Raw genomic sequence first — 22,859 nt, 5'->3', positions numbered from 1 at the left:
ATTGAAGCACTTCTTTTTTCATCATTATTGTAAATTGAAAATATTAACAATAGAGAGGAGAGCAAAACCGACCTGGGCACTATACAGCTTTAATGAATCTTCCAAGGAATGCTGTTTGAGGAATAAATGATTGATTTCTACTTCTTCTTCTAATAAGCAGTAAATATAAATATTATACAAATAAATATACGAATGATTTAAATGATTTGTATTAATATATTCTCCCCTGTCAATGCCGTTTGTATGTGTACATAGTTTTTCTATGTAATGTGCATGAAAGATGTGTCATTAAGTGTGTTGAGAAGGTTGCGTTCTTTACAATTGTGTGTTTTGAGCCTCCTTTGTGGAAGATTTTGTGACCTTGTCGGCAATGGAACGAGAGCGTGTGTGTATCCCAGCAGGCGTTCCTGTTGATTGGATAGGCCTGGCTGGCTGACTTGCTGGCCCAGAGTATCAGTGCCCTTTATCTCGCCCCTCAGCTCGTTCACTTCGACTTAGTGGCAACACAACTATCACAACTGCTTGCAAGTGATTAATGGCCCAACATTCTTCTTCTTTTCTTTTTTTTTTTTACCGAGCGTTTGCGTGAAATCGTATATGAAAAAAACAAAAAACAAATGTAGATACGTAGCCTAAAAATTATCCACAGTTAAGGCTCTGTGATGCAGTTGCTATGGCAACTATGATAGAAATAGACGTGTATCTGCAAGGGAATGAAATGTATTGAACTGTTGGTTAGAAACAGAGATTTTACTCTTGTGATTGACAGGTTAAGTGAGTGGCCGCATGCGGATGTGTGCAAACTGTGTGTGTTTGTGAATCTCAGACTGAAGGTTTGCGATTGTGAGTGTCTGTCTTTTGTCGTTTCTGGGTATGTATGCGTTGGTAACTGCTTTTGTGTGTGTTGGAGAAAGCGTCAGTGTGTGTGCGTGTGTGTGTGTGTGTGTGTGTGTGTGTGTGTTTGCATGTATGACACACTGCAGTATATTAAAAGTGCAGCACCGTGGATGGGGGCATAGGGCACATCATTATGATGGTAGAGAGTGTGAGTGGGTCTGTGCTGCACTCACTGGCCCTGTGTGAGAGCAGATAAGCTGAGGCAGAGACAACACAATACATTTAATGGGTAAAGGATTCTGTTTGTAGCACCTCCATTGTTGTGGTGGCCGTGGTGATGTTCTGAGTGTCGTGTCAAACATTAACCAACGGCCACATATTATGATGATGATGATTTAAGTGGTGTGTCGTTATGCAAAACAAAAAATATATAGCTGCACTTTGCGTGCATTAGGTGTTTCAGCATTAAGAGCCCACTGTGAATTTAACAAGCTTCATCCATTGCACTGAAATCTTCCTTCAATGCAGGCGCACCTATTTTCTCACACATTGTCTTTTTTATTTTTTTTATCTGTTGCCTTGTTCATTACAGACACAACCTCCCGTTCCATCCAAGCCCGGTCTCCTCTCCATATTGCCTTTGTACCCCGGCGCCTTCATTAGGCTAATTCACTTTCACTTGAGATGCAATAAGAACAAAGGAGCAGTAGGCAACATGCTCAGCCAGACATGCAATATGAGTATAATCTGATATTTTGATGGTAGAAATAGGTTCAAATCAATGAAATAGCAAAAAAAAAAAAAAAAAAAAAAAAAAAAAAAAAAAAAAAAAAAAGCTCCAGAGAGGGGTGTGAGGGGAGGGAGGGTGGAGGGGGGTGGTGGAGGGTGGAGGGATGTGATGGAGAGAGATGAGGGAGAGGGGGGGGGGGGTGTAGGAATATGAGTGTGTATGCATTTTCAAGGCGGTCTTTCTGTTGCAAGAAAAAAAAAAAAACCCAGTAGTCCAACAGGAAAACGAATAGGTCGAGCTGCTGATGAAGGCATGCAAACGCAATTTAGTGACGGAAACTGACGCCGGAGACGTTTTTTTGCGTGTTGATGGAGGCTCGTGTTGAAGGCGATGTGTTTAAATTTTAGTGGGAGATAGGTGGGATCACCTCAGCGGCGAGAGAGAGAGAGAGAGGAAGAGGGAGGAAGAGAGAGGAAGAGAGAGGCGAAGGAAACGAGAGGGGAGGGGGCGGGGGTGTATGGACCTCGCTGGTTACGGGACCCACAGGCTCCCCGATTGTGCTCCGCTCTCATCATTTTTTGGAGGTGAGGACAAAAGAAGAAAAAAAAGAAAGAAGAAAAAAAAAAAAGAAAAAAGGGGGGAATCGGAAGAAAAGGCCCGGGATAATATCTGAGTGTCGTGACGGGGGCCCCCCCTCCTCCTCCTCCTCCTCCTCCTCCTTCCTCCACCACCACCACCTCCTCCTCCTCCTCCTCCTCCCCCCCCCAACCCCGACTTCGCCGCCGCTGGTCGGGGTTGTCTGGACTCAAAAGGCTTGAAGGGGGAGAAGCGGCGGAGCGGGCCGACTCCAGACTCCAGACCGGGGTTTCCTGCCACAGCAGCGGGATTGTCACACAACTAAAAGCCTCTCCACTCTCCGAGGGGGCCTCCTTCCTCCTTCCTTCCTTTCTTCCTCCTCCTTCCTTCCTTCCTTCCTCCTTTCCTTCCTCCTTGTGTTGCTCTGGTTTTCAGGTATGCATTTAGAAGTAGCTTCAGCTTTTAGCACTCGTCTCGGACCGACTCTCTCTTCTTCTTCTCCCCCACCGCCACCACCACCACCACCACCTCCTCCCTCCACCTCCCTCCACCTCGGTTAGCTCCGGGTTTTTATTCAAGGTAAAAAAAAAAAGAAAGAAAATGTCAGGCTGCGTGACGGTTGATTTTTCTGATGCAGTTATTGATGCTAGCTAATCCGTTTCCTCACAGACCCTGTGTATTTCTGAAGGTGGGGGTGACGGAGGTGGTGGTGGTGGTGGAGGGGGTGAAAAACATCTGCACCTAATCACATCTCTTTTTTTTTGTGTATGTGTGTGTAAGCTGCTCCGAGAGCGTTTTGTTAGTTTTAATCCCGCTGCGACTTTTCGTCGCTTTTTCGTGTTTGATCCCGAAAAAAAAAAATGTTCGTAAAAATGTAAATTGAAAAAAAAAAAAAAAAAAAAAAAAAAATTAGCTCGTGTTGCTAAAGATGCTAACCGCTGTTTCTAGCTTTCAGCGCTAGCTCCCGACGTAACGCGGCTAGCTGGCGTGTTTTTTTTGTTGTTGTTGTTTTTCATTCACAGCATTTTAAAGGTTGTTGTTGTTGTTTGTTTGTTTTGTGTGTGTCCGCAAGCTAAATCTTTGCAGGAATGCTAAAAGAGGGCAGCGCTACACACACACACACACACACACAAAAAAAGCTAATTGTGATGCGTATACCTCCTCGCTAATGTTTGCTGCTAAAGGCTGCGGCCAGTTGTTGTTGTTGATTAAAATCCGAGACGACAAAATAACACGTAAAACGAGCCGGCGTGAGATTAGTCATCTGCAGAAACACCAGCGTTGTTTTTTTTTGCGTTGATCAATTAGGCAGCTGTGCGATTGATTGAGTTGCTGACAGGCTGCGCTGAGCCCCCGGTTTTTGTTTTATTTATTTATTTATTTATTATTTTTATGGCTGCTGCTGCTGCTGCTGCTGCACCGGTCTGTGTTGTGAATGCAGCCGCCTGCTCGCTCACAACGAGCTGCTGTGATTAATTAGTAATCTAGGTATGATGATGGTGGTGGTGGTGGTGTTAGTGGTGGAGGTAGTAATAACAGACGGACGGAGATCAGTTGTGGCCTCCTAACTTCACCAGCTGAGTACCGCATCGCCCGCGTTACACCAGCTTTTTGACCCCCTTAAATGTGACACGTGAACACAAACCACCACCACCACCCACCACCCACCTCCGTCAGGTGATGCGGTTATGTTTGATCGACCAGGTGTGATCAGGTTGTTTTGGTTTGGCCCTCCTCGTCCTGTTTCAGCTTCAATATTCGGCTTACTTTCTCTACGGTGATGACTTGTTGTTATTATTATGTGGGCTCCGTTGAAGTCTCCACTAGAAGAGAAGCCCGCACAGCTGTTTTAAGGCCATTAACCGTTTTACAATGTATTTCTGACAGACAATAGAGGCTTGTGTCACGCATGGCAATTAAAGGCACCAAGGAACTCATAAATGTGGCGTCATCCCTGTAATTATCACCTATAATAATTATATCCCATTAAAACAAGTTAAATACAGTAAACTTAATGGTCTTTAAGTCTCTTTGTAAAAGGTGGAAGATGGACTGCTTCTGTCTTGACGCCACTCGGTTGTTTGTTTACATGTGAGGAAGTGTTTGTGACCTTGTCTATGTTTACTTTGTTGCCCTAATTGCATGCTGCTGCTTATCCACTTTTCTCTCCGCCAAACCTGTTTGTTATCAGTCAGAAGAGACAGCTTTAGCAAAGTAAAGGCTGCACACGCACAGCATATTAATATTGGAGCATTTATATGAGGCCAGGAAGCCTTTTCGGTCGTGAAGCAAGACGTTAAATGGATAGCATGTGCAACATGAAGTAGTGTTTACATTATCGTTTGCTTCTTTGACATATGTATGATTGTGTAATTGTTTTGTAGTTGACAACAAAAATGAATCACTTTAGGGGAAATGCTGATGGAACCTGTAATGTAGTGGGTTTTATTAATTTTGCAGGGAATACAACATCAGCAATTTAGAACAAAAGTAATCCAAACTTAAAGGAGGCCTAGACAAACTCAATATAAATGTCATTATTTTTCTGTATTTGCATTGATTGTTATATCATAATTACCTCTGGATGATTACAGTCAAATGAATCGATAATATAATATCACTTTCCCAAAATGCATTTACTCTCATCATGTGACCACAGTGCATTTCTCTGAAGAATTAATTAATAGAGAGTTTAACACAAGGTATGTTTCTTTTCTTCTTTTTTTGCACACTAACCCTTGATTTATCTTTTGTGTTTTTCAGAGTTGTGAAGGCTCCTGGTCAGCACCTCATGGAAAGTGAACTTATCTGCATGGAAATACTGAAGAGAAACAGAAAACAGGAGCTTGAATTGACTGAACTTGAAGTGGAATAAATGGATTACCCTCCTTTTGGAAAATTGTTGCCTTGGAAGTAGGTAGAATCAAATGATGGTTGACAGAGAAAAACAAAGGTAAGACGGCTAAATGCTGAAGACGCAAGAAGGCACCAAGAAAAACTTGGAACACAGTCGAGGAAAGAACAGTTACCAAATAGGGACCAAATACTTCTACAGTCCAAATGAATGCATGTAGCAGCAAAAAAACTAAAAAAGAAAACGGTACCGGAAAGGGATTGACCAAGGAAAAAAAAACATCTGAAAAAATGTTAGACTCTGCATCCAAGAGCCGACGACAGTATCCATGGAGTGTTCGCCTCTGGGAGTGTTTGGTGAGGGTCTGTATTCAGACCTCTTGATTCTGTTCCTGGAGATTTTGTCTCACACAGGTGTGAGTCAGGTCCCGGCAAACTTACACATGTTGACGAACTGAAGGATTGCTGTGACGCAGCTCAGTCTCAATGGTTTTATTGAGATTTTTTTTTTTTTTTTTTTCCCCCAAGATGCTTTGGATCCCAACTCAGTTTAATCCTGAAATAGCTCTGCCTGCTTGAGCCGTTATTATAGTGCAGTGTATATATGTTAAGACATTTAAAGTTGAATATCTCGCATGGTGATGTGGCAGTCGTCCAGCTCTGTGCCAAACTGCTTCAGCTTCGTGGGAATGATAGCTCATTTTTAATCTTGTATTTTTCCGAAGTAGAAATCTGCTTCACTACATATCTTTCTTTTTTTATCTGTTTTTTAGGACCCAGCTCGAAAGTGAAACTTTTTTTAAGTGGAAACAACCCACAATCACATTGACTTTTACTATTTGGCCATTTCATTTATTGTTAAAATCATCGCTGGTTCAACCTCCCTTTTCACTACGTACACTACAAAAAGTGATTGTAACATCTGTGATATATATATATATATATATATATATATATATATATATATATATATATATATATATATGTACATATATATGTATATATATATATTTTTATTTTTTTCCTTTGCTTCAGCTCTTTTGTGGATTTCAAAAGCATTTCCTTGTTTTACTGCCAGGCCATAGACTCTCTATTTGTCATTTATGGTTACTGCCAAAAGCCTTCCAGTTTCTGATCAGAATCATTCCCTGATATAGACACTGACAGATATTTCCGTTTTTAAACCAAACTTGGAAAAACAATGCAGAATTTTTCTAACAGTCCAGCTCCCCCCTCTCTCCCCCCGGGGTTCAGTGGGAGGGGTGGAGGCGGACCTCCGTATCCCCCTCAGCCAGCAGAGCCCCAGATCTCCCCAAGGATGACAGATGAGTACGCAGGGATGCAACAGCAGAGCCTGCACAGAGGCCATCACCACCCAAGTCAAGCCAGCCACATGCTCGCTTACAGTGCTCGAAACAGAGGAGTTGTGGAGCCACCGCCAACACAGGGTAACATTCACAGTGGCAACAGCAACAACCCTTACAGGAAGGATGCCATGGATTATTATTTTTCAATGGGTGGCAAGGACAGGCACAGAAGGGGAGGAATGGGTTATGGGGGAGGCTTTGGATATCCTAACATCGATGGACATATACCTCACCAGTACCGGCATCCTGGATCTAGCGCTGCGCCGTCATCTGGCCTGATGTCACCGTATCCAGTAGACTATGGCTCCAGTGCTGGTTCAGGTGGAGGTGCTGGAGCGTTCTCTCCTTCTCATCAGTACAATATGAGTCAGAACCCTGCAATGCAGTCAGTGGCAGGTTCTCAGATGCAGCACCGCCAGCATGGGCAGGCGTTCCCAGCTGTCCACCATGCACAGCAGCATAGGAGCTATCCACACTCTGCGCACAGAGTGACCCCTCAGTACCCACACTACTCTCCCCAGGGTGGCGCATCATCTGGGTCATCAGGAATGTATAGCCCCCCTCCGCAGAGATATCTTGACGGGGCTGCTAGCGCTGGGTTTGATCCTAAAGTCAACAGCTCTCCCAGTGTCAACTCCGGTTCAAAGTCAGTCTCCAGTTCAGTTGCTGCTAACAATGTGGGGCCAATGGAGAGTGTTCCGCAGAGTTACCATGCCTCAAATTATCCTGGATATTCCCCACAGACACTTTCTCTTCACAAGCAAGCCACACTACAGCACCGCAACTCACAGCACAATTTAGGGGTGGGTTATGACAACTCTCTCAAGATGCAGCACCAGGGCCCGTCTCCAGGCTCTGTATATGCTAAACTTCATCAAGCCTCCAATCCCAGTATACCTCAACCAGCATCTCAAGAAATAGCCAAATCCCCAATGCATCCTAATGCGCAGCAAACTCAAATTAACCAAAACTTTAGCCCAATATCCAATCCCTCTCCAGCTGCCTCTGCGGTGCATTCCCCCAGCTGTAGCTCCTCTCCTTCCCCTTTGATGGGTGTCTCAGAGGCACATGGAAACCCCTCAGGTCATGGTCCTTCACATCCTCCTTCATCAAACCCCCGTAGCAGCCATGGTCATGGTAGATTACTGCAGACCATGCCTCAGTTAAGTCCCACACCCAACTCAAATAGCAGCATCAGTAGTTGTGGTAGCAGTGGCAGTCATAAAGCTCACAGCATGAGTGCAGTTGGAGGGAGCAGCCTTCTTCCGACGGGCCGCAGTAAAATGGGTCTAGGTGCAGGAATAGGATCCCGAGAGGAAGGCTCCTCTGTTTATTCATCTTCTCTGCTTGACAAAATGCAGGATGCCGGCTTGAATAGTCTTAATGCCTTGAGCTCACAAGTAGCCAATTTACCAAACACAATTCAGCACATGCTGCTCACTGACACAGTGCTTTCGCAGAAGAAGAAAGATGGTGGGCAGATGCAGCAGACAACTCACTGTGTGCCCCCATCACAACCAAGGAGTCGAAATGCAAGTGCAGCCTCAAGCACGAGCACAGTCAAAGACGGAAGTGCGGTGGGGATTGGTGACGGTGCCAGCTTAGATGCTGGCGCTGATGAAGACTCCTCGTTGATGTCAGTTGGAGGCTCTTTGGGGACCAAGGTGGAGCGAGAGGAGCAGTTTTCGGAGGGGGAGCACGGGAGATTGAGGCAGATGAGCGGTGCAAGCAGTGGATCTGAACCAACTGGCTATCACCCGCCGTCTCACAGCCAAACCCAATCACAGACTGGACAAGCATTAAATGTTAAATCAGTCACCTCTGATTCACCATCAAAAGAACCAGTACTCTCTGAAACAAAAGTGAATGAAGCTCACGTTCCCTCGTCATCATCATCTCCACCCTTTGGATGTCAGTCATCCGAGACTTCACATTCAGCACCTCCAATTTCTTCACCCCCTTCATCCACCTCCACCGGTCTTCCTCCTCCCCAGCCAAACTGTGTCCCAGAGCCTGGTTTAGCATACAATGACCACAGAGGTGGCAATAGGAAGACAACCGAAATTAAGAATGAAGTCATCAAAAATGAAAGTGAAGGCGCAGCTGAGAAAACGGGGAAAGGTGGTAGCCAATCGCAACGAGATGGAGACATCGATAAGCAAAATGGTCAGGACAAAGAAAATAGGTTGCACTCTGCATCCAGATTACACAATAATGACAGGGAGGCAAAGCACACGTCAGAGGAGCAGCAGAACGCCAGTAGTGTTGGCGTGATTGTTTCAGCGAGGTCGGAGGGAAGTCACACTGAGAAAAGTAAGCATCCCGAAGACAACTGCATAGAAGAGAAACAGTCACACTCTTACCTGAGAGAGCCAAGCAGTCATAATGGGGAGGAAGGCGTAGATCTGACTCTGTATTCCTCCCATCACCAGAAATCAAACTTTGGTCGGCCTCAAAATCCTCCCCAGTCTGGTCCGCATAAATACGGCTTCCCAGAATCAACATATGGCTCAGATTTGTCCATGAAAAACAAAGGGAGGGCTGGCCCAGTGGGTGTAATGGAATCAAATCCCAGATACTTAGGATACCAACAGTCTCAAACTGGTTATGGCCCTGTGCATCCAAAAGATGCTGTTTCTGTAGCAGAGGCTTTGGTGAAGAGAGGCCAAGCAGCAGGAACTAAAGGTCATGAGGAAAATTCACAAATGCAGCAGTTCCCGAGCCTTTTGCAAGAGGTTCTTCAGGGTTACAATTTAGATCGACGTTATGGAAGACTGGAACAGGCGTTTCCTTCACATCTCCAAGTTCAACAGCAGTTTCAAAGCAGACACCCGTATGGCATGGCTGAAGGTTTGAGGATGCAAAGTGGATTAGCTGAGGGTTTGGCTCATTCTGGCCAAATGGGTAGCTCTGGAAAGCCCCCAAACCAGAGGCATGGAAGTGAGCCTGATTTTACCACAGATCCTCTGTCCTCTGTGAAGTCAGAGGTGTCCAATGCGAAGAATCTGCAAAATTCCGAAAAAACTGAAGTGGGTGTGTCCCAGATCCATTTAGCACAGGCTACAGAGTCTCACCAACCCCCACCAAAACACATAAACTTAGCCGACTATTCCCTGCCACAGAGAAAAGCGTTATCTAATGTGTCCACTCCACCCTCCGCTGTGCAGGAGCTCCTTTTGCAAGAGCCAGAGCCGCTATCGGGCAGCATTGGTCAAACTGAGTCACAGAAATCATCAGGCTCCATATTAGCCCCATCAGAGCGGCGCTCTGTCATCTGTGATGTGTCGCCAAACCGACGCAGCACACCAGAGAGGGACAGGGACAGGGACAGTGACAGGGACAGGGACAGGGAGAGGGAGAAAAGTCAGAGTGGAGCCTCTGTGATTCAACAGCCATTTTCCTCTCCAGCAGCAGGCAATGATTTAAGTAAAAAAGGTACTGGAGAGAAACAAGTGGTGAAAATGGAAATGGTATCAAAAGAGGCCGGGGCAGACGCTGCAAACCTACAGACTGAGCATCATGGCAGCGGAGGGGCTCATGAGACGGACATGGACTATCATTCCAAGTCTGTTCATTCATCAGTTGTAATGAACACTGACCCCTATAGGCGAAGTAATGTTGATATTACCTCTCTGCCTTCTCATCCTCTGAGCACTAATCCTTTATCGTCGCCATCAAGGCATCAGTCGTATCTTCACGGTGTTGATCTGTCAGCTGGTAGCGGCAGCACGTTTCCTGGATTTCAATACGGAGATGCAAGAGAAGGCAGCATGATGTCACGCAGTAACCCCCATTTTCCCTCTCACCATCCGTACCACAATTTATCCCCTCAAGCTCAAACCACAAATAAGCTTCAAATGTATCCTCACCCGCGTGGCCCCCCGCATCACCCCCATGATATGAGTGACTGGGTAAAAGCATTGAACAGGCCGTCGAAGGAGATGATGATGCAGCACGGTTCCTCTCCCGGAAGACACAAGGTCAGCCAATCAGAGCAGAGACAGAGGATGCTCTCCCAAACTGACTTGACCAGTGAACAACACGCAACCAAAACTTCACTCCATCATCAAAGCGCTTACTTTGATATGAAAATGTGGGAGTCATCGCACGCTGGAAGAGAAGGCTCTCGAATGATAGAGGGAGAATCCTTCTACAGAACACAACCACCTCCTCCGCCTCCTCCTCTTCCTCCTCCCAGCCCTATAGTCTCACACGGCCCTGTTCCTCCGCAAATGTCCCATGGCCGAAATGCTGCTGAACTTGAGGTCTCCAGAGCAGCCACAGAGGACGTCAAACCTCCCTGCCCTCCTCCTCCTCCATCTAGTTCCACTAAGCCTCCTCCCGACATGAACTCCACTCAGCCACAGGTGCAGCGTCAGGCGAAAGCCGGAGGTTCTGGAGACACAAATCCACTAATATTAAGAAGAAGAGTTCGCTCTTTTATCTCTCCTATTCCCGCCAAAAGGCAACTCCAGGATGGGTCTCAGCAGAGGGCTGCGACAAATTCACATCACTCCCCTGGCGCTCAATCTGAGTCCAGCCATCACAATGAAGATGACTCATCTAGTTCAGATATCCCATGTCCTAGGCTCTCTTCCCCGCTGCTGGGGGAGAGCACTTATTCGCAACCTCTGTCTCCATTGAGCGGTAATGCCAAGGGTTTGCCTCCCAGAAAAGGACGAGGCTTGAAACTAGAGGCAATAGTGCAGAAAATCACGCCAAATATTAAAAAGCCAGCAGGCCATGCGGATGATGAGTCAAATCATTACCCAGGCTTCTCTCACCCAGAAATACCAACATTTAATGATTCACAGGACCAAGACTTAGTACATTTCGCCAGGGCTGCAGGGGGGGATGATAGTTACATGGATGAAAGTCACTCATTAAACGACATGATTCCCTTCAGAGGAGTCGATGATACTGGGCCTTTACCTCCGTCTGCCTACCCATGTGATCCCCATCAGACGTCTCAAGTCCTCAAACAACAAGACTTTGACTTTGGTTTAGGGACTGCGGTGGCATCAGCATCCGGTGACAAGGAAGATTTTGCTCTGCTCGGACCTTTGCCCCCTCCTCCGCCTCTTCCTCGCCCGGTCCAGGATTCCCCACCTCCATCCTCATCAGCCCTGTCAGACATTCAACACTTCACAAATACCTACCAGCAGCTTGAGACAAGAAGGGGTGAACAGTCTGCTGCGAACCTCCTTCGACAGAAACTTCAAGAAGCTGGCATGGGATTTGATGATTATCCGGGCAGTGACTACTATGGAACCACCCCGCCCCACCATAGCCAGGGTCAAGGACACATGCTGAACAGACATCAGATGTCCTCTAGTAGGTCCAGTCTGTCGCCACAAGATTCAAAGTCACTGGATAGTCTTGTGCCTAAAGGCTATTTCCCGTCTGGCAAGAAAAAGGGCAGGCCCGTGGGCAGTGTGAATAAACAAAAACGGGCTCAGAACCAAGTCCAAACACCGGCCCAGGGCCAGTCTCAAGTCCAGACACAGAGCACAACCCCGAGTGCTTCTCCTGCCCCACCCATCCCCACTACAGCTGCTGCCACAACCCCAACGACAGTGCAGACTACCAGCAGCACATCAGATCCCGCTGCTCCCCCTCTGATGGAAAATGAAGACACTCCCCCGCTGGACCCGCCCATTTTAACCCAGGTAGTTAAAGTGGACGTCGAGAGTGAGGACACGCAGCCAGAGATTGAGGTCAAACCTGTGCGACGGAGACGCAGAGGTGTGAAAGATGAAGATGAGCCCCTGGAGGCAAGAGGACGACAGAGGAGGAGAAGGAGAGGGGCGGCGGCGGCGGCGGCAGCGGTGGCGGCGGCGGCGACGACAACACCGTCAACGGCCAAAGACGACCCGGATGCATCTTTAGGGGCGGGAGGGAGTCTCGGCACGAATAGAGTTTTCGCGGATCCAAACAGAAAGGGCCCGTTTGTTCCCCACATACACGTGGAGAAAAAAATACCGGAGATCGGGGCAGTGTGCACCATTGTAAACGCTGAGGAGGACAAGATGAAAGGAGAGCGTGGCGCCGTCACAGGAAAGGCAGGCGGGTGTGGAATCGAGTCTCTCCTGACCTCAACTCTTTCCTCCCAGTTATCGAGGAGAGACAGAGAATCGGAGAAAAGGGAGACCGACGAAGTGGAAGCCACACTTCAGTCAGGAAAAGCACTTCCTTCATCTGGCTATGTTGTTTCAGGCCCCGTGATTACAGAGACCAATCACTCTGGCCGCCTGCTGTGCTGCCTGTGTCAGAAGTGGGCAAATTACAAACACCTAGGAGATCTCTACGGGCCTTACTATCCAGCTGAATATGCTGCAAAGCTGCCCAAGAATCAGCCCCAGGTCAGACAGTGTCAGGCAAGCACAGGCGCAAACAAAACAGGACCAAATTCAGACGCGAGCTCAAATGCTTTGAGTGCGATCCAAGATACACAAACACAAGATGCTCAGTTTACCAACCTCTCAACCGAGAGCGACTTTGCCATCAACCTAGTTTCAAACCCAGCGTCTCTTACCACTACAGTCAGAGCTGGCTCTCCAGCTGGGAGAGAGGAAATGATGATGCATATGGCTGGCAAGCACTGTAGCAGCGCCTCTACTTCTGCCTTCACCCCCATTAAAGCATCTCTAACCTGGGACATGAATCTAGACATCCGGCCCATCCCTGAGCTCAAGAGAGAGCCGGACCTCGAAGCCGACCAGCCGCAGGCGCCGAAACCGCTGCAGCAGCCGCCGGACGAAGCTCAGCAGCGACCCCAACACAGAAAGCTGACCTCACATCCCCGCTTTAAAAGGAGGCACAAGTCGAGTGAGGATTCCCCCCGGATGGTACCATCCAACAGTAAGGCGTCCCTGCCCTTCCAGCCCCCGCCGCCGGCCTTGGACTCCCTCGGACCCTTGGCACAACTCGCGCAGCTGCCTCAGATGCCCATGGACCCGGAGGAGCTGTGGGTCCACGAAGGATGCATAGTGTGGACCAGTGGAGTGTACCTCGTCAATGGGAGACTGTATGGCCTGCAAGAGGCACTAGATGGCGCCAGAGAAACAGTGAGTGTCCCCTCTTGTCTGTTTGACCTGTTTTGTTCTTGGGTAGTTCAGGTTTATGGATTTTGGTTTGTGCTGTGTGTAGCGCTGACTGTAACTGTAAAAGGCTGCTGTTGAATTTTACTTCTCGATAACAGATGTCAGTGGTTCGTGTGTTGTGTCGGCCCCCAGGTGTTCGTCACTCTCGCAGTGTTAAAATGTACTGATGTCTTCTCTTCTCAGTGCTGCTCATACTGTGAGATGGTTGGCTCAACCTTGGGCTGCTACAGTAAAGGCTGTACACTTCGCTACCACTACCTGTGCGCTATTGAAGCAGGTGAGTGAAAGCGACACAAATATCGTATTTTATTTTTGACAGTTTTCTGGCAGTATCCAGCCAGCACTGATATTTGTTCTCCCTTTCCCAGACTGCTCTCTGAACGAAGATAACTTCTCACTTCGGTGTCCGAAGCACAAGGTAAAGAAGGAGAGGTTGGTTGTCATTTGTGTGATTCATTGAAAAATCTCATCTTTTTTTCTTTTTTTTTTTTTAAACCGTAGTTGCTTACCTCCAAATCGCTCACCGAGCTCCTTTACTTCATTCAGTCTCTTTGTTTTCTTTCCCTGTCTCATCTTGTCTCGTCTCCTCTTCATTCAGTTTACCCAGAGCATCCGGCCAGCCAAGTCAGTGTACCTGGAGCAGTCAGAGAGAGGCTGAGAGAAACGCAGAGGAAGAAGAGACACAGGAGTCTGGGAGCTGTAAGTTTGTGTTCATTTTGTCCCCTGATATCGTTTTAATTTGAGTCTTCTGACAAAAATATGTCAGTTTTGGTGTCGTTTTTGTCAGTGACATTTCTATCTCGGTTTTGCGATTGTAATGATTTAATCTTCAAAGCACTTTGAGGCTACATCGCTGTGTGCGGTTGCCATGATTTTGGGTGTTATGCCTGTTAACGGTGCTCGGATCTGGATTTTTGTGGCCGATCGTGGATTACTGGAAGCGGCATCAGCTGATATTGAAATGAAGAGATGAGAAAGTATGATGAATTTAACAACTATTCATTTAAAGCCTGGCAACATGTACAACATATTCCACTCTCTCGCTTTTAGAGACACAACTGAAATCATGGCAGCCTATGCTTCATTTTTGTGAGCAGGTTATTGAGAGAGAAAAAGACGGGACTGAGATCAATATTATTTATAAAACTCTCTAGCTTAATTCTTAAGCATCAATGGCAAAATTTCTTCATAAATATTAGAATCTCTGCATTTCTGGCAGACAGCTTGTTCCTCTTCTGGACTGCAGTCCCTTACTCTCTACACTTGTGCAGGGTGTGTAGAGGTAGGTTTGTGTTGCTTGCGAGAGAGGAAGTGTTTTTTTTTTGTTGTTGTTTTTTTTATCGTCCTGCAAAAACACAAGCGTCCGTCCGCCTCGTGGCCCTACATAGCATGCAAAGACTCGGTGGTACTTTCCCCGCGGCTCGGAGCCGCTTGCTCCTTAACCCGCCTCGTCATTTTGCAGCTCAAGTCCAGAACGTCAGAAAGCGGCCCACGTATCTGAGACTGGAGTGCGTTGGGGAAATCTGTCTCTGTAGCTTTTTGTTAACTTTTTCAGACACCTAGTAGAACGTCCAGACAAGTGAAGCCATTTTAGCTGTGAGTAGTTAGGTTCTTTCCGATCAGCCTTTACAGAGACTACCGATCAAACTATTTAGAACGAGTATTGGCCAACAACGATCGGTTGGCCGATTGATCGACGCACCTTCAATTCCTGTCTGCTGTGAGGTTGGTGGACAAGGCTTTGTGTCCATGTCCCTCAGCTCCACAAGGATACAACAGTAAAGCCAGTTAATGTTATCACTCCTTCTGACTGCAACATGACAGATTTCCTTCTCAAAATAACGTTAACGTTACATCCACATCATCTGCGTCAAGTGAGCGTTTGAGTTCGTCTCAGCTGTTCTGTTGCTACTTCGTCTAATTCTCGTCGAGTTTAGCTTGTGATTCTGTTTCTTCCAAAAACTAGTAAGGTCAGAGGACATCAATTATATTACTGAGCGTAAGGTTCCTTTTAACGGTGGTGCAACAGGTGGCAGTGGAAGTTTTTACTAATAGAAAGCGGCGGTGTGCAGAGATTCCACAGATGCTGCAGGTCACTTTCCATTCAGTTCATTTGACCATTCATCCCTCTTAACATTATCATTCAGTCTTTAATCCTTTACAAAAACTGAGATATTTTGTCATAGTTTTCAACATTTTACTTTTTGTTTACTTTTGTTTTGTTTACACCGTAAAAAATAGGTTGTCAATAGATATTAGTTTCCGTTGAATAAATTAACACAGATTTGAATGATAATTTGTTATTTATAATGCTTCATTTGTACAAGATGTTGTTCAGTATTCCCACATATTCAAATTATTTCTATCTTTTCAGATATTCCCTCATTTGAATATACATGAATTATTCCTCACTCGAGCCCAGCTGATTTGGCTATCACGGATCAACGTACGTGTTGATCGATATGAAATCTTTTTTTTTTACAAAACATAATGTGGAAAAAGATTCTTGAGGTAAATTAGAAATGGTTATATTTGTGTGTTTTTTGTATTTATTTATAATGATCAAATTACTAGTTGACTATTTTAGTACACAATGTAATTTTGGACAACAAACCATAAATATAATATGATTATATAAATTACATTATTAGATATTATAATACATATTCTTGTCACGGGTGTAAAAATTTGTTTGACAACCACATTTGAGGAATCATTCCCAAAAATGTTTTTTATATACACATATATATGGTGTATAAAGAATATAAAAATCATGTCGGCTGATATATTAATATCTAACTTTTTTTCACTCCTTTATAATGGTATCTTCATTGACCCTAAAAATTCAGTATCAGTCGGTCTCTTTTTCTTACTTTTATAAGATGTAATTTAAAGTTCACTTATTAAAATGTAAATGTGTGTCAGCATTAGACATTCATATGAAATCATATGGACTGAAAAGCACTACTTCCCTAATTGGATGTTGCGCATAATGTGATGTTCTGTAGCCACTTCTAGTGTAAAACGCCACTTCACCACCAAACCACTTCAGTCTCAACATATAAATGTTCATCTCGGTATCGCTGTTTTGTTTTTTTTTTCGGGTTTTTTTCCATCATATGAAGGGAGGACTATTTTCTCATTAATCGATCTGTTGTAAATGGACTCTTTGTCGTTGGGCTCTTGGGCACCTGTGGAGGAAAATCATCCGGCGCTCACACTCCTCCTCACCTCACCCTAAGTGGCTGTACTCCTGCCTGTCACTCCCTCCCCCTCACTTTCAGTCCCAACCTGTCCTCATGGGAACTTGACACACATGCACCATATCTCTCTCATTTTCTCTCTCTATGTAGGATTTAAAATGCTGATGGTATGCTAAGCATTTGTAATTGCAACATATCGCCTTTGCGTCATTATGCCTTGTTATTATTCAGACAGATTTACTCATTGACAGCTGTTTGATTTGTTGGGAAATTAAGTTTTACCCGTGGAATCCATCATTTTTTTTTTTTTTATTATTCACTGGAGAAATAATTTGGATGCATGCCTCAACTTTTTGATATTTGAAGAATTATTTGAACAGAATTATTTGTGTGTCAGTCAGTCAGTCAAATAAGCGATAAAGGACTGTCTCTTTTCTTGGCCAGCCCGCGTAGCCATGTAACAATAGAATCTGTGGCTCTCTACTTTGTCGAACTGAAACGACGTCCAACAGGGTTTGTGTCCACAAAAGAAATTGCGCTTTTCATTCATTGTATCAACTGACTCATATTTGATGTGTTTTCTTTCCCAGGTTAGTTTGGACAGTGGGAGACAGAAATGGGACATGACAGGACTGGCATCTGTGGAGGAGAACAACAAAAGGGAATGTACAATTTCTCAACAGGAATCTGCATTATTTACATTTAAGACAATGGAGAAAACAAACCTTTTTTTTAAGAGAATTGTTGCTCTTTACTTAAAAGCAGAAAAAGAAAAAAACACGTACATGCAACACAGAGGAATGGAGCTACAAGAAAAAGACTTTAAAAAAACAAAAAAAACAACTACAAAGATCGGAGTGGAATGAAATGAGACGTCAACACTGACGGAGGAGCTAAAGGAACTTTTCTACAAAGAACAAAAGAAACAAACTTCCTCTCTAGGCTTACTTTGATTTTCTTGAGACATCCTTCAACTGTTAAACTCTTGTTTGTCATCATCTTTATTATCATTTACCTTTTTTTTTTTTCAGGTTTTCTTTTGCTTGCTTTGAAGAGGCATATTGGGAGCAAGTTGGGTGTCAAAACCCAGACAAGAAAAGGAGAGAATTGTGTATCCTCTCACAAGTAGTATTTTATCTTATGATATTAGGATGATCACAATTATTATTTTAGTCCTCATTATTATTTTGTATCCTCATCAGTATTTACTCATGAAAATGAAGTGGATGTATCTCACTTTATATTCAGTCAGCACATTAATTGGATTTTAATTTTTTTTTTTTTCATTCCTGGAGAGGGAGGAGCCAGAGCGATGTTGTCTGGAATGTCAGGGTCGAGTTTTGCCACAAAGACATTATTGCCTTGGAGAACGGACATCTGTTGCCTTTCAAAAGTCACGTGTATGAGTGCGAAATGAGTGTGTGTGAGAAACTGAAAAATGCCGATATCTGGGTCTTTGATTCCATTTTGGTCCTTTTGAAAAGTGTTCTTATTTTTCATCACTGGGGTTTTTACGGTACAGATAGTATTCATGAAAAATCAGATGGACACAATCTTATTTTTCAAGTAAAAAAAATGTTCATAAATGTGCAAAGAGATGGACAGAGACTTGTTAGAGGAGGAGATAACACTATGGACTAATGCTTGTCTGCCATCTTTAACCATGCTGACTGGAAAAAAGACGAAGGACAGTACACTGAAGAGTTTTCATCGGTGTGGAACTGTGTACTGGGTGCACAAGTTTCTATGTTCTTCATACGAAGTAACGTTCAACTGACGGGTGTCAGTCTCACAGACAGTGACGAAGCATTTTTGGAACTGAACTTTGGAGAGGGTGTCATGTGGACGGCTGCGAATGGCCAACTGAAGTGGCCAACGGAGGGTGAGCCTAACCAAGTACTTTTGAATAGTTTCATTCTTCAGTGACACAGCAGCAATTTAATCGGGAGATGCAAAATCCATTCAAAAGAAGCATTGCCATAAAATTTAAAAGTGAGTCGTACATGGTGTTGTCTTTATCATTTTTTATTGTTATTCTTGTAAAAAAAAAAAGTAAAGCTGAAAGAAGACAGTTACACTATCAAAACCATGCTGTATTAGAAACCTGTCAATATGTATATGAATTATGAATACACATAAAAAATGCTTCAAGTATGCTCCTCTCCTTATTTCTCAAACATATTTTTCTACTTCTATTTCAGGTTTTTTTTCCTTCCCCGCCAATTTCTTTTCTGCCTGAATTACCAGAATATTTGTGTCTCTTTTCTTCTGCACATCCTCAGTCATATTTCTATGGCACATGTGCACATAAGCTATCTTTGTCCGTATTTCTGTCATAGGCACACGAGCGCTTCTTTTCTCCCTTCTTTCTTCTTCATGTCTTTTCAGTTTAAGGGGAGTGAATAACTCTATTCTGGCCCGTTCAGACTGTTTTTAGATGATGTGTTAGAGGCTAATAATTAATGTAGCATGTCAAGGATTCTGTTTCGTTCGTTTTCCATTTAAAAAAAGTGACATGCTGTGAAGAATTTGGGTTAAAGTACTTTGAACAGTCACTGTAAGAAAGCAATCTTAAAACTAAAATATCTGATTTATCTTGGAAAAAAATTTATGCATGGCCATGAAAGATCAGTCGAAACAGTTTGCTAAGAGCTGGATAAACGGTTGAAACAGGTTGCTAAGAGTCGAATAACCGATTGAAACAGGTTGCTAAGAGTCGAATAAACGGTTGAAGCAGGTTGCTAAGAGTCGAATAAACGGTTGAAGCAGGTTGCTAAGAGTCGAATAACCGATTGAAACAGGTTGCTAAGAGTCGAATAACCGATTGAAACAGGTTGCTAAGAGTCGAATAACCGATTGAAACAGGTTGCTAAGAGTCGAATAAACGGTTGAAACAGGTTGCTAAGAGTCGAATAAACGGTTGAAGCAGGTTGCTAAGAGTCGAATAACCGATTGAAACAGGTTGCTAAGAGTCGAATAACCGATTGAAACAGGTTGCTAAGAGTCGAATAACCGATTGAAACAGGTTGCTAAGAGTCGAATAACCGATTGAAACAAGTTGCTAAGAGTCGAATAAACGGTTGAAACAGGTTGCTAAGAGTCGAATAAACGGTTGAAGCAGGTTGCTAAGAGTCGAATAACCGATTGAAACAGGTTGCTAAGAGTCGAATAACCGATTGAAACAGGTTGCTAAGAGTCGAATAACCGATTGAAACAGGTTGCTAAGAGTCGAATAAATGGTTGAAACAGGTTGCTAAGAGTCGAATAACCGATTGAAACAGGTTGCTAAGAGTCGAATAACCGATTGAAACAGGTTGCTAAGAGTCGAATAACCGATTGAAACAGGTTGCTAAGAGTCGAATAAATGGTTGAAACAGGTTGCTAAGAGTCGAATAACCGATTGAAACAGGTTGCAAAGAGTCGAATAAACGATTGAAACGGGTTGCTAAGAGTCGAATAAACGATTGAAACAAGTTGCTAAGAGTCGAATAACCGATTGAAACAGGTTGCTAAGAGTCGAATAACCGATTGAAACAGGTTGCTAAGAGTCGAATAAATGGTTGAAACAGGTTGCTAAGAGTCGAATAACCGATTGAAACAGGTTGCTAAGAGTCGAATAACCGATTGAAACAGGTTGCTAAGAGTCGAATAAATGGTTGAAACAGGTTGCTAAGAGTCGAATAACCGATTGAAACAGGTTGCTAAGAGTCGAATAACCGATTGAAACAGGTTGCTAAGAGTCGAATAAATGGTTGAAACAGGTTGCTAAGAGTCGAATAACCGATTGAAACAGGTTGCTAAGAGTCGAATAACCGATTGAAACAGGTTGCTAAGAGTCGAATAACCGATTGAAACAGGTTGTAAAGAGTCGAATAAACGATTGAAACGGGTTGCTAAGAGTCGAATAAACGATTGAAACAAGTTGCTAAGAGTCGAATAACCGATTGAAACAGGTTGCTAAGAGTCGAATAACCGATTGAAACAGGTTGCTAAGAGTCGAATAAATGGTTGAAACAGGTTGCTAAGAGTCGAATAACCGATTGAAACAGGTTGCTAAGAGTCGAATAACCGATTGAAACAGGTTGCTAAGAGTCGAATAAATGGTTGAAACAGGTTGCTAAGAGTCGAATAACCGATTGAAACAGGTTGCTAAGAGTCAAATAACCGATTGAAACAGGTTGCTAAGAGTCGAATAACCGATTGAAACAGGTTGCTAAGAGTCGAATAAATGGTTGAAACAGGTTGCTAAGAGTCGAATAACCGATTGAAACAGGTTGCAAAGAGTCGAATAAACGATTGAAACGGGTTGCTAAGAGTCGAATAAACGATTGAAACAAGTTGCTAAGAGTCGAATAACCGATTGAAACAGGTTGCTAAGAGTCGAATAACCGATTGAAACAGGTTGCTAAGAGTCGAATAAATGGTTGAAACAGGTTGCTAAGAGTCGAATAACCGATTGAAACAGGTTGCTAAGAGTCGAATAACCGATTGAAACAGGTTGCTAAGAGTCGAATAAATGGTTGAAACAGGTTGCTAAGAGTCGAATAACCGATTGAAACAGGTTGCTAAGAGTCGAATAACCGATTGAAACAGGTTGCTAAGAGTCGAATAAATGGTTGAAACAGGTTGCTAAGAGTCGAATAACCGATTGAAACAGGTTGCTAAGAGTCGAATAACTGATTGAAACAGGTTGCTAAGAGTCGAATAACCGATTGAAACAGGTTGTAAAGAGTCGAATAAACGATTGAAACGGGTTGCTAAGAGTCGAATAAACGATTGAAACAAGTTGCTAAGAGTCGAATAACCGATTGAAACAGGTTGCTAAGAGTCGAATAACCGATTGAAACAGGTTGCTAAGAGTCGAATAAATGGTTGAAACAGGTTGCTAAGAGTCGAATAACCGATTGAAACAGGTTGCTAAGAGTCGAATAACCGATTGAAACAGGTTGCTAAGAGTCGAATAAATGGTTGAAACAGGTTGCTAAGAGTCGAATAACTGATTGAAACAGGTTGCTAAGAGTCGAATAACCGATTGAAACAGGTTGCTAAGAGTCGAATAAACTGTTGAAACGGGTTGCTAAGAGTCGAATAACCGATTGAAACAGGTTGCTAAGAGTCGAATAAACGTTTTAAAAAGTTTGCTGAAAGTCAGATACAGGATTGAAACAGTTTGTTAAAAGTCATGGATAAATAGTTGACATTTTCAGCTAAAGGTAATGGATACAAGGTTAATTTTTAGCTAACAGTAGTGATTAAATGGTTGTATTTCATGGATAAATGACTGACATTTTTAGCTAAAAGTAATGAATTGGTTGAAGTAGTCATGCGGATAAAATGTTTAATTTGCTAAACATAATGGTTAGTTGTTAAAACTGTTAACCAAGTAACTTAAATGTTGTAGGAGTTGCATAAAAGCAACAGATAATTTCTGAAATAGCTCAAAGTAATGGAACAAAATGTAATAGACATAAAAGTTATCAAATATTTTTTTCTAATGAACATTTGCAACATAAAAGGTGTTTTGACGAAGGGCACTTGAATGTTAGAAGGAACGATTTTGAAGCTCGGATTTACAGTCTGGTACCTTTTTGGCTGTGCTTAGAGGTGAGTTGTATATTGTTGTAGTTGTCTGCAGTGAATGAATAACCCAGCCTGGAGTCACATAGTTCTGGTGTAGGCTAATCATATTGTACCCGAAAGCAATATCGTCCGTGTATTAGTGTGTATGTGCGGTTTTTATTTGCTGTTCCAAGGTCGTGTTAATTTTCACATCAAAGCAGAGTGCTGCATGCTTTTACAGGCCAGAAAGCACTGGAAGAGAGGGCAAGATAAGAGGGAGAGAGATGAGTGAAGTAGATCAAAATGAGTCTAGGAATCAAAATGAAAACAGATGGAACCGTGTTGTCTGTTTTGGATTTATAAGGATGGATTAAAGAAATGTGTGTGTGTGTGTGTGTGTGTGTGTGTGTGTGTGTGTGTGAGTCTGAGCGATATGCTCACAGTTTTATCTCTGACTGCTGGGGTCGGATCATAAAGACTGGCAGTCAGAGAGTGCTGGCAGAGGTCAGTGTAACGGCCAAAATCCTTCATCACTCTCACTATCTGATGAAGAGTGAAAAAGAGCGGACTCGCAGAGCAGCAGTTTGAGTTTTCTTTCACCTTCCACACTTATTCGATGAGTGGGCTGCGG

At 43.8% G+C, this 22,859-nt stretch overlaps 1 protein-coding gene across 3 annotated transcripts; it reads left to right on the top strand.

The window, feature by feature from the left end:
- Positions 1-1,796: 1,796 nt before the first annotated feature.
- tcf20 (transcription factor 20) lies at positions 1,797-18,823 on the top strand. 3 transcript variants are annotated; one of them, XM_069149467.1, is made up of 6 exons: positions 1,797-2,578; positions 4,907-13,430; positions 13,650-13,743; positions 13,835-13,898; positions 14,065-14,165; positions 17,260-18,823. In XM_069149467.1, the coding sequence occupies exons 2-6, from the start codon at positions 6,198-6,200 to the stop codon at positions 17,262-17,264; spliced, it is 7,497 nt and encodes a 2,498-aa protein (XP_069005568.1). In that variant the 5' UTR covers positions 1,797-2,578; positions 4,907-6,197; the 3' UTR covers positions 17,265-18,823. The 3 variants fall into 3 exon arrangements, with proteins under 3 accessions (XP_069005568.1, XP_069005567.1, XP_069005569.1); XM_069149466.1 differs by having other exon boundaries at positions 1,797-2,722; XM_069149468.1 differs by having other exon boundaries at positions 1,798-2,722; positions 13,835-13,884.
- The last annotated feature ends 4,036 nt before the right edge of the window (positions 18,824-22,859 follow it).

Source organism: Embiotoca jacksoni, unplaced genomic scaffold (genome assembly GCF_022577435.1).
Source record: "Embiotoca jacksoni isolate LCO1_2020_lvr unplaced genomic scaffold, fEmbJac1.0.p SCAF_15, whole genome shotgun sequence".
In the NCBI taxonomy this organism is placed as follows: Eukaryota; Metazoa; Chordata; class Actinopteri; family Embiotocidae; genus Embiotoca; species Embiotoca jacksoni.
Note: the sequence above shows the minus strand (reverse complement) of the source record. Positions and strands in the feature narration are given on the sequence as shown.